Source organism: Camarhynchus parvulus, chromosome 2 (assembly GCF_901933205.1).
Source record: "Camarhynchus parvulus chromosome 2, STF_HiC, whole genome shotgun sequence".
NCBI lineage: Eukaryota > Metazoa > Chordata > Aves > Passeriformes > Thraupidae > Camarhynchus > Camarhynchus parvulus.
In genome coordinates this window covers 78,240,749-78,252,923 of record NC_044572.1, presented here as the reverse complement: position 1 = coordinate 78,252,923, position 12,175 = coordinate 78,240,749, and the positions used below count along the sequence as shown (strand labels likewise).

At 40.0% G+C, this 12,175-nt stretch overlaps 1 protein-coding gene across 2 annotated transcripts in view; it reads left to right on the top strand.

Annotated features, from left to right (window-relative positions):
- Positions 1–12,175, top strand: part of TRIO (trio Rho guanine nucleotide exchange factor) — a 244,284-nt gene that overhangs the window by 109,513 nt on the left and 122,596 nt on the right. For both annotated transcript variants that reach the window (XM_030965172.1, XM_030965182.1), the window contains exon 11: positions 3,008–3,199. In XM_030965172.1, coding sequence (XP_030821032.1) covers positions 3,008–3,199 — 192 coding nt within the window. The remainder of the gene's footprint in view (positions 1–3,007; positions 3,200–12,175) is intronic.

Here is a 12,175-nt window from a genome sequence, read left to right as displayed (position 1 = left end):
AGGGACTGTATGCTTAAAAAGTTACCTTTACCCTCCCAGTTATCTGAGCCTGTTTGATGTTGGAACTGAAGGATGCATCTGAACCAGTCACTGATGGACTTTTCTTTCTTTAATTAGGCTACTTTTGGAACCCCTTTATGATCTTGGAATGGATGCCAGACCCTGTGGCAATGAGTTATGCAATTTAATTGCTCCTTAGATGAAAAGTACTTTGCTTTTTCATTTTAAGTATTGTCTGATGCTTAAATGTGATAGTGTCCACTGTACTTAATGAATCATCTATCTTATTTTCTATACCTTTAATGATTTGTATACCTCTGCTGGTCTCCAGCCATCCATGTGTCGCTCTTCCCTTTCCAGACCACAGTAAACTCCAGATTGTTTGAAGTGCCGTCCATATCTCACTTAGTTCTGTTTTTGTATTTATTGTCAGTAGTAGTCATTTCTGCACTAGTGTCTGAAATTTAATCTTTGGGTTTTCTTTGATGTGTCACATCATATGCTTTCTAAAAATATGGTGTTTGTTCTTTGTGAAGAATATTGAGAAAACATTATTTAATAGAAAGATGGGGGAAATGATCGAATTTGTAGTTGGGGAAGGTGGTAAATTCCATTATGGAGAATTTTTCATCATTTTGGAGAAGAATGCCTATTAAAGACTTGCACCTTGGAGCACAGAAGGATGGACTACAGGTTGTCTTGAAGTTCTTACAGAGCTTCTTCTCCCCTGGGATCTGGGGAGAGTGTGCTAGTGAAGAGATCCTAAGGAAGTTTGTCACCCTGAAGGCTCCTTTCCTTTTCTTCAATTTAGGAAATTGGCATAAGCATTAAGGGAGAACTCTTTTTGCCTAACTTTCAACTGGAGGCTGCTCCTTGGGACAAGTATTTTCAAAATTTTTCCATTACTGCATTTTCCCCTCCAAGCATTGTTTAGAAGTGAGCAGAGAGCTGGGAGAGGCAGTAGGTAGTACTGAACACCTAGTTGATGTGATTTCTATCGAAAGAGCAGTTTAGATTATACTCCAGCTCTACTTGGAAGTGAAATTTGAGCACCAAGGCATGTGCCTGCTGCTAGGTTTGAGAATTGCAACCCCTTTTGAAGCAGCATGCAGGCTGTGATCTTTTCTAAATACAGGCAGCTCACCATCCCCTTTACAGAAAGAGAAGTCAGATGTGCCTGGGCCTGTGTAATGTGGAAGATACTCCTGGAATTCGTAAACAATGCTTCACATGTGAGATAAAGTTTTCATTAAAATGGGAAACTTCTGTTTCAGCCATCTGCAGCTGGGTGTGGTGCTCTGGACTGATGAAGTAGTTGTTGTTTGAGGAGTGCCTTGAGGCTCTCTGGCCTTGCCCCCGAACACATGTGAGCTGCAGCCACGGAAGGCAGAACACCCAAGCACAGCTCAGAGTGTGTTCAGGGCCAGCGTGGCCTGAGACAGTGCTCTGGGGCATGGAGCAGCCTGCTCCCCACTGAATAGGATAAGCTCGTGTTTGTCTCTGCAGGCTTTCCCAGGGAAACCAAGAAGGAGTTCTCTATCTCTCCGTGCAACTAAAAAGCTGAAAGTTAAGGAAGGGCTGAGAGTTACATAGTCAAAGTCAAGGAACAGCGTGGATTTAATTCCTTGCATAAATAGATCATAATAAATTAAGTGGGAGCTCCCCCCAAATATGTGAAAGCTTCACTGAGTCATGTAATCTGTCCTGGGCTTGTCCGGTAATTTTCCTTGATACCCTGGGGGAGAGCTCTTATTTCCTGCCCTTTAGTTCAGTTTTAGGGCTGGACTTGGATTTAATTTTTGTGGATATTATAATGTTAATTAGAGGTGTGATACTATATTTATGGCAAAGAAAAGCACGTTTGCATAGACTTAATTTCTCTTAGCAAGGATTGTTTTTACCTGATGTAATTGAGGTTGGGAGAATATGGAAGGGCAGAAAGGAGAAGGAAAGGGTGTTGTTTATATTGTCAGGAATGCTTTCTTCTTTTTTCAGTCTGTAGTGCAAACCTATCAGAAGACTTAATGGTGTGACATCAGCAAAGCTTCTGTAGTCTAGACTTGGCTTCAGTTTTTTTTTCTTCAGTGGTTAACATCCTTTTAACCTTCTTTGATGAGAGAATTGAGAACCATTCTAAAACATGAGAACCCAAGATTTGGCTCAAAAAGAGCACCCAAAGTATAACAAAAGTTTGGACTCAATAACAAGAAAGATACTGAGGCAGGCTGCAAATGCAGAGCTTTAAGAGTTGTTAAACACCTGTCTCTTCTCTGCACCATGGGACTCCTAGCTCATCAGAGACCAGACTTCTTCTGTTGTTTTCTGCTTAGTCTCAAGTCTCTTATAGGCCTTCTGATCTGCATTTGTTAATCCTAGGATGTATTGGGACACTATTCCACTAGGACACTTGGCCATAGCTCACTTCTAAATCTTCCTATGCTGCTTCTTTTTCACAAATCATGATACACTTGATGCATGAATTTTGGATGCCTGACTTCTTTAAGGATGGAGAGAAATGTTCTCTTTCTGTGCTTGGTCACTTTCCACCTTCCTGCTGGATGTGTGGACTTGATGTTAAGTGTCTCTACCAGGAGTTCGAATTTCTTCAGCTCTAGTAGTGCACATTTGAAAAGTCTTCTGTCCTTGACTGTAGTGATTTTTCCAGAATTGAAGTAGGGCAGTTGGCATGTAGTGGATTAGGCATTTAGGCTGATCTTTATTCTAGATGTGTATATAAAATACTAATTCCAAGTTTTGTGTTGAGGAGACATTTGAATAGATATAAATAAGGAGCTGAGGAATATATTCACAGTTTAGTGGAAAATTATATAGAAATGTAACAAAATCTTTAGTAAGATTATATTGTGCTGCCTTTAAGAAAAGAAGAAAGACAGGTACATTCCAAGAGCTTTTTTGTAATTTTGTTTTTATTAGTGGAGTGGCTTTAAAATGCACTGACTGACTTTTCTTTCATTTAATCCTGTGAAACTAACTTATTTCTCTCCAGAACACATATACGAATGCAGATAAGCTCCTAGAAGCAGCAGAGCAGCTTGCTCAGACTGGGGAGTGTGACCCAGAGGAAATTTATCAAGCTGCCCATCAGCTCGAAGACCGGATACAGGATTTCGTCAGGCGAGTGGAGCAGCGCAAGATCCTGCTGGACATGTCTGTGTCCTTTCACACTCACGTTAAAGAGGTAAAACTTCCACTAATTGTGATGATAACTTCAAGTCCTAAACCCAGTATTATCCAATGTTGCTTTCATTGTTAGAACTTTGCCATAGGATACCATGAAAACCTCTGTTGTATGATGAGTTTTGGTTTGTAATTCACTGGGGACTGTGGGCTGGGGTAGCGTGTGGTTCTGCTTAAGTATTTTTAAAGTTTGATTTTATTTTGATTTTTTACTTTCAGAAGCAGCTTTTACCTCCTTCATTGCACAAGTACACATGCTTGTCAGTCACAGGGAAGGGAGAAGGGTTTTATCAGGGAACTGGTACAGCTAAAAGTCAGCATTGTGGAGGGAGATACTGTGCGCTTTTGGTTTTTTTATCCAACCAGCTCTCCTGTTGTCTGACTTACCAGACCCATGATTGGACAGACATGGTTCAGGAGACCAAAACGTGTGGCAGAAGTACAAGGCTACTTGAGGCAACCTTGTTGCCCAGAGAGACTTTTATTTCTCTGTTTTGCACACACATTTTTATCTGGTATATTGACAGTTCTTTGCAACCCAAAGATCTTATCTGATAATGACTATGATTTGCCTCATGTTTGCAATTTTTAGTTTTCTTCCAAGGCCACCAGGAAAAAGAAGGTTCTGCCACACTAATTTTCAGTTAGATGAGCTTTTTTGCTCCAATTCAAAACACAGAACGTGAATTTATAAACTCATGGGAGAAGGTAGAACAGGCTTCAGCAAGGTGTTTTGGTTTTTGACAATCTTAGGTTACTTGGTTTCTGTTTTGAGCTCATGTTAAATCTCCTCACTCTTCAAGCTCAGTGAAAATATGAAAAGCTTCTGGATCACAGCATGTTCCAGTGTGCCTTCCTTCCTCACATTGTACATTGTGAAATGGTCTGTTCAGTGGCAAAGTATAGTATTCAAAGTAGCTTCTTCAGCAAAACCTCCTAGAGGATAAGAGTGGGAGTTTTTTGTAAGTGAAACATCTGCTTTGCACTTGAAACAAAAGCACAAGGCCATTGGTCTTTGAAGGAGGTCAGGACTTAATTACTTTTTAGCTTTAGACATGAGTACATAGCTCCCCCATCAGTTTTCTGCTGGATGGTTCCTTGCCAATGCTCTCACACGACACTGCTTGTTCAAACAAAATATAAATGCTGTTTCATAAACTGTTTTTAGGGGGCAGCTTTTTTGTTTCACTTTCTCAAGCAAATAGTACTGCTCCTTATATGTTATGAAGTACAGGAACAGTCAGCTGCTGAAATGTGTTCTTTTTTTTCATATATATTTCTTCATTACCTATTTCTCTTAGCATTAAAAACAACAGCTGGAATGGTGTTTAAATAAAATACAGTTGGTTGTAGTGGTGAAAGACCAAGAGTGTAAAAGGATTTGCTTTCAAAAATGAAAAAAATCCTGAAAGGCAGACTGATATGTGAGTCACTGTTGAATAATTCTGGGAGGCTGATCCAGATGTGCTGGCACATTGCCACTGCTCCCCTAGATAATAATGTTTTATTGAAAAGAAAAAAAATAGATATTCTGTATTTTGATTTGTTTCTTTGGGAAAAAGGCTATTATTTTGAGTCTGTAAGCACACACAGCTGTTACTATGAAAGCCTGTTTGCAGTCCAGACTTTAGGGGGAAAGTACTATAGTGGCTGATGTTGATTTTTTTTTTTTTTTGGTTTTGTGATATGAATGACCTTTATACCTAGCAATGGAAAGAAAAATTTTAATAGTACCTATTTGTGAAGGCTGTATTTTTATATGTTTGCAATCTACTTAAAAATACAGATGAGGGAGTGAGGCAGTTGGTTCATACTTAGTAGACTAGTCCTTGGTTCAGGTGCAAAGAAAGAGCAAGCTCAAAGCTCTCCTGTACTTTCTGTATTCTGATCTATTTTCAAGAGCATGTTGTTTGTTATCAAACATGCGTATGGAGTGGTGAGAAGGCATCACAAAGCAGATAGAAGATAAAAATGCCCTAACCTGAAAGCCATCCGTGCTTATTGGCAGGAGAATTGTGTTCCTCCTGCAGGATGTGGGAAGTCACTGAATAAATTAGTGCATACCTGTAAGCAGCACAACCATTTTGCTGCATTGTGAAGGAATTAATGTGCACTCGTAGCTAGTGAAGAGAGGAGTTCTAGCAGTAGGGTAATAGGTTAGTTGTTGAACCAGAAGGAGATGCGTTAGTTGTTAAATAAAAAAATACCTTAAAAAGAGCACCAAAAAGCCCAACCACCAACCAGTCAACCCCCAAAACACAAAAAAGCCCAAACAAAGCAAAACACCACCAATGTGTTTTGCCCTTGAAATACTCAGGGTAAATTCTGTCTCTAGTATCTTTTTTTCATATTTTTCTGGTAAAAAACATAGACATGAAGAGGTAAATTTCTGTTTGTGTGTGACAGTTTGGAGGGAGCTGCAGAGCTTAGAAAAGCTGTTTGTCTGAGTTGTTGGCTATTTGAGACTTTGAAATCTGGCTCTAGTATCCTTCCAATCCCTTGATTTCTTTGAAGTAAGCTGTTTCAGTATGTTTTATTCTTTTCCCCCAGAAATGCTTCACATTGAATGAATGCTTCTCATTTGGATGAGAGTATTCCATTACCACTTCTCCCCTGTAGATTTACATAACCTTTATACCTGATGCAGAATTTGCTTGCAATTTTTCTCCTCTTCTCTAGGAAGCAGCAACCCTTCAGTGACTGCCCAGTACTCCCACTCTGTTCATGCTGAGTAAATCAGCACAGTTTCTGCTTTAACAGTGTGTTTGCCACAAAAAGCTCTTCCTGAAAGTAACAGATTTTTGCTGTCCGTATGCACAGAGCAGCTGTGTGCTATGTGTGCAGCAGCCTGTTGTGATGCGCATGGAAAATATTGTCTGTCTTTAGCCTTTCCAGAAGTTTTGTAGTGAGGTAGTTACAAGCTGGTAGAGCTCCCTGTGGCTTACAAATATCAAAATCCCACTATATAAGTTCTCAGACTCCTCACAGACTAATTTCAACACACAACATTTTTCACTGGGGAGAAAAAGGAGCTATTCAGAAATGACAGAAGTACAGTGTTATGTAATGGTATCACTCATTTTGCTTAGTGGTGATCTAAGAAAATCAGTTGCTTGCTATTTGTAAATTGTGATCACATGCTGCTATCTTATTACTAGTTTTAAAATTGTAAGGTTGTGAATATTGATTTTTGGCTCCCGTGCATGCAGTGAGAAATTTCAATCTATAAGCCAGACTCTTCAGTGAAGTGATATACTGAAGTTAAGCTGTGCACCGACAAGCTTTAAAAGTGTTTGGGATCATAAATATCCCTGTCAGGATCTTTGCATTGGAAGTACTATGTCTTGACAGATTCCTGAGGCTTGAGGGATGAGTGTGATACAACTAAACACCTGAAACAGACCATTGCAAGACAGTGGAACCTTTATGGCTTTTGTGCCTTTGGGCATTTTATAAGATGGCAAGGGATGAGGTGAGAAAAAAATTGCAGAGGTAAAAGATAACACTTAAAGATAGCAGTAACAAATAAGCAGTTACCATAAAAGGTTGTGTGCAGAACACAGAAGCAGGAGTCTCAATAGTCTCTGCTGTGAAGTGTGTCACAGACTAGAGAAGAACAGCATTTTGGTGTGAGTTCAAATTCTTCCATACACAGACGTACACGTGCACACACGCTCTCTCCAAAATGGCTCCCTCAGCATCTGTGAGTGGGAAGACTGAAATCCTGTCCAAGCCAGGTGTTTGTTGTAGTGCCAAAGTAGAGCAACAGATATTTTCCTAGCTGGAGTCAAGTGTGGGAATGCAGATCAGGCTGACTGTATGTGGAAGAGAATGATCTCTTAAGAGCCTGTTGTTTTTTTGCATATAACCTTTTGTGTGTATTCTGACAAGTTGATTATAAAATAGCTCAGAGCACTTTTTATGTGAACACAGTATGCTTAGTGGTGTTACTAGAAGACATGAGTCTACTTTTTTCATCTTACTCAAACTAAACTTTGCTCCAGAATAGACTGGGGTTGAAACAAGAAGAAGGGAAGTGGAATTGGCTAGGTTTGCAGATACAAAGCCATCATTACCAAAATAATGAAATAGTGGTCTATGCAGGCTTTGGAAGGAAGGTGGCATCCTTTTGAGGGTGCCAGTGCAAGGGAAGGCAGAGGAGGTCTGGCTCTGGCCACAGTGCTGCCCATTCATTCACATCTATCTATGAGGCATGTGCCTTTGATTCAGAAAAGCTTATTGATAATAGTCTTGCTTTGTCTCACAACTCACTGCTGGAAATACACTTTGCCCTGCATTGCCCAATATGGGAGGGTGCCCATAGCACAGCCTTGCATTAATTTTGTCTTGAGGTAGACCCTGAGATGACAGCCCTGCTCCTTTGGTTGCATGTCCCTCCTGGTATTTGATCTTTCTGTGTTGGTGGTCTACAGGTTAAATTTGGATGTCACAAAAAAGGCTGCTTACTCCTCTGCAGGCTGTTTTCAGCAGCAGAGCATCTCTTGGATGCCCCCATCTAAGTGTAAAGGCTTTATCTATTTGGCTCATGCATCTCTAATACTTTTACTGTGTCATTATAGCACAGCAGTGATCAATGTAACGGGTCTGGTAAAAGATATGAAGTGCATTCTAGTCAGTATTTTGATATGCTGCTCATCTTGTGAGAGTTGTGGAGGACACTGTTTCTCATTTCTGATTTAAAATTCTCAGTGGCTGCACACTCAAATGTGTAGTGGCTTACTGCTGGTAGGACAGGAATTCAATTTGCCAGCACAGCTTTTTCTCTCTTGAGTTTTTTAATACTGGTAGCTTCTTTGCTTGGAAAAAGGATGAAATGTAAGTCCCAGTGTTACTGAAATAGCACAGGGTGCTTGACAAAAGTAAGGCAGAAGTAGGCCTTGATGCTCTATTAAGCTATGTATAGACATTTTTCTCTTGTTCAGTTAAGAAATAGGGCAAATGTTAACAGGGTAGTAGTAGTTGATATAATTTTATGAACATGTGGGAAACTTGGTTTTGCTGCAAGGATGAATTTATTCTGAATCAGAAATTAATTCCTTTATAACTATAGGATAGATAGGGGTGTTCGACGCTTTTAAAGATAATTATATCTAATGAAAAAAAATGCAGGCATTTAACATCTTAAATGCCACTGAAAGGCCCTAAAGGCCCTGGAAGACAAACCCCCATGGTGTTTAACATCTTAAGGTTTTTGTTTTTAAAAAGACACATTTTTTGTGCACTGCATATCCTCCAAGCCAAAGCTTTCAGGCAGACATACACACACTAGCCCCTTCCTATGCCCAGACATACTTGTTAGGGAGCACCATTGCAACATCTGGCCCTGTACAAATAATAGGTCCTTCAGCAACCGCCTGTGGTAATGCACATACTGCAGCACTGTGCTGGGGGACAGGGGCAGAAAGAGGAATTTGCAGTTTTTACATGCAGAAACTGCGTGCCTTTCTTTGCCTGAGCCTGCTGAAAAGGCAGACTGCATATCCAAAAACCAGTGTTATAAAAATGAAAAAATAACTTGTGAAAGAGCATGATGGATATTTTACCCTAATAAATAACTCTGTGCTCTTGGGTGAAGCATTTACTCAAAAACAATTGTTCTCTGTTCATATTCCGCAAAATACAGTAGGGTCTAATTTAACTGCAGTCTTTCAGGAGATTGCAGAGATGGGACTTAAATGGATAGAGGCCCATGATGGAAACACTGAAACTTCCAGGATGTTGTAGACAATTGAAATAATACCATCTCAGTGACTAATGGCATGCTCCCAAGAACTTAGGAAAGAGGTACTACAGGATGCAGGCTCACTCAAGCAGATGTTTCTTAGTCTGTGCTATATTTAGATCAAGAAAAAAAATCTGCTGAGTGAAACATTTGCCTGTCAGGGATTCAGAATTTTATTTCCCTCTCTAATTTTAATTCTGATAAGATGCAAAGAGCAGATGAAAAGAGAAGAACCTCCTTCTGTGTCTGGATTGAGTTTTGTATGCAGTTTTTCTCACCGTATGTTAGAGCTGTCTTGCCGCTGGATAAAGTTCTTACTGAGATCAGAGGATTTGATGGTTTGTTTAGGGATCTTCATGCTACTTCTTTTACAAAGAACAGAAAAAAACATGACTGGAAGTTGCTCAAAAGTTCACACTGAGAGAAAGTTAATAGTTTTTTAAAGATGAGTTTGTGGTTTTTTCCCCACTGGATTTTTGTTGCCAAGCTCTCTTTTATGGAATAATGTGTTACTTCAGAAAGTCATTGCACTGTAAAATCTGTAATTCTGCACTGCTGAACATGTATGGGTAAGCTCTAGTCTCTGTTCACCCCCTGCTGTAAACTGTTTGCTTTCTTTTTGCTTTGCTGTGCAACCTTGTACAGTTTTCAACCTTAATTTTGTATCTGAAAACAAGGTAATTTATGTAATTTCCAGGGTTCATTCTGGTTTGAAAGCTGCAGAGAAGCCAGCTGGCTACTGCCACCCATTAAGAATTAAGCTTCTCTCAGTACACTGCGTGAATTTCTATCCAGCTTTAGTAACCTGACAGTTTTATTCATCTGTGGTGGCTTTATCATAACTTTTGTTTATAAACACATAGATCATTTTGAGGGAAAGATTTTTGTGAAGAAACTTGGTGCATAAATGTAAAACGTTTATTTGGCAATGTATTAGAGTAACTTCTGCTATGGAATTGTCACAGAGCTGTTTAGTCACTTCAATGGCTTAACTTGTTCCACTTTCAACAGCATATGAATCACAGCCAGGCAAGTAATGCATACTAATTACTCTCCTTCTCTTTCTGCACTTTTCATAAAATGTTTTTGCTTCCCAAGCAGTGCACAATGCAGCTCATGGGCTAGGCAAACACAACTCATTTTTGAGCCCTTTGGTACCTTGGGGCCAGATACACATTTACAGTGATGCCATGCTGACCAGGCACTAAGCCAGTCAGTGTCACACTTGGTTGTGCTGGTGCCCATGTCCTTCTGCTTGAGTCAGGTAGTGTTGCCTTGAGCTGGCTGTGCAGAGGGAAAAGTCTGCATGCCCTCTGTTGGCTTGGTCTCCAGCATCCAGGATGAGCTCTGAGGGAATTATTCACATGCACAGTACCTCACTGGTCCAGCGCTTGTAGGTTTTGTTGCTTCTGCCAGATCCCCATCCAGTTATAGAAGTGGCTGAAGTGTACATGAAAAATAAGAAATGAAGAGGTGAGGTGTGTTCCTTGTAGAGGTCGGACACAGCTCAGCTGCAGAAGGCATGTTGTTGAAAATTGAAGCGGCTCTCAGACCTGTCTTGAGCTGCAGTACAGATACTTCTAAGGGACCCAGGGGGCAAACTTGATACAGTCTGAGAAACTCAAAATTATTTAATCCCAGTTTCTCTGTAGTAAATATCTGTGTAAGTTTGGCCTTTTGTAGGCAGCACAGTAAGCATGGAGTGTATGTAAGCATGTAGAGCCAGCAGTGTCTTCCAGCCAGCAGCAAGCACATTGCTTGCAGCACAGCTGTGTTGCTCTCAAATGTCTGTATCTGCACAGTTGCAAGCTGTACTTTACAGCTCATTTGGAAGGTCTCTGACTCGATGCCCTATATTTATGTCTCAGGCATAAACTTCACAATCTAAGAGAGGAATAAATGCATGTCCTCTGGGCATTGAGTAAAATTTTCAGGCAGTATTTTTCGGCTTCTTGCTCTTAAGTTTCATTCATTTCCCAGTTAAAGTTGCATTCCAAAGTACACATTTGGAAAAAAAAATTGGATGCTGCATTGGGTTATGCTGGAATGAATGTTGACGAGTGCTTCTGACCCACTTGTAAAGTTCTATTGATTTCTGGTCCTTTTAATAAGAAAGACTGCTGTGCTGTGGTGTTCACAACTGTGGAGCTGCATTCAGGTTTGTGACAAGCATTATCTTTGAAGCATATGAGTAGTCAGAATAACAGTGTGTATGAACACACAGTGCTGGTTTGGGGAGGAGAGGGTAGTAGATTCACAGAAAAGAGTCTGGTTAAATCACTTTAGTTGATCCCAGTTGTGAAAACTTAGCCTATAGCTTGGTTTACTCAAAACCTACAGGAGGCATATAAAGCTATGAGGTGCCAAAACTGGCATCTGATTTTAAAACAAAGTTTCAAAGGAGCTAATTAATCAAGACCTGGAATAGTTCACTGAGTTTTCTATTTTAATGTATTAGTTAGGAAACCTTTATGATCAAAACATACATATCCGAACAACAGCATGAAGTGGCTATTTCTCTAGAAAATGTTTAGCGAAGAAATAAAGAAAACATTCAAGTTTCTTTCTCTTGAATTTAAGCCAGTTTTGATTGCTTAGTTATGTATTTTAACAATGTTAACCTTTTAATTAGGTTCAAATGTCTCTAAAATTTTCAAAGGCAGAGATTAAAATGTTGTCAAAAGACCTTAATAATTTTGATCGGATCAGAGTTACTCTTTTGGGATAAAAAACTCTTGTTCTTGGAATAGCAGCATTCGGGATGGGATGGTAAAATAGACAGGAGGGACCGGGTTTGAATGCTTCCTGTAAGAGCAGCTGTTCCAGTCTGATGTTGCTGCTCATGGGAGTGTTGCAGGACACTGCCGTGCTCCTGCTGCTTTTTTTCAGTTCCACAATAGATGGCTAATGGTTTGCTGATGAGTGACTTTTACAAAGAGCCTAGGATGCAATAGTTTCCATCATGATATTGTGGAAAAGAACACTGTAGGGTTCTTCACGTGACCAGCAGTGATACCTGTCCAGCGAATACCTAGGGATTTTTGTGTAAGCCATGGTGCATGGGCATTTTTGAGCAGGGATATGTGCACATGGGAAGCAGGGAGGAAGAATGTAGAATTAACTGATAGAATTGCTTATGAGGATTTTTGTTGTAATAGTGTGAAACTGAAGTCAGGCGGGCAAACACCATTGCGATAGAACAATAACTTCTCACATCTGATTTGTCTCTGTATT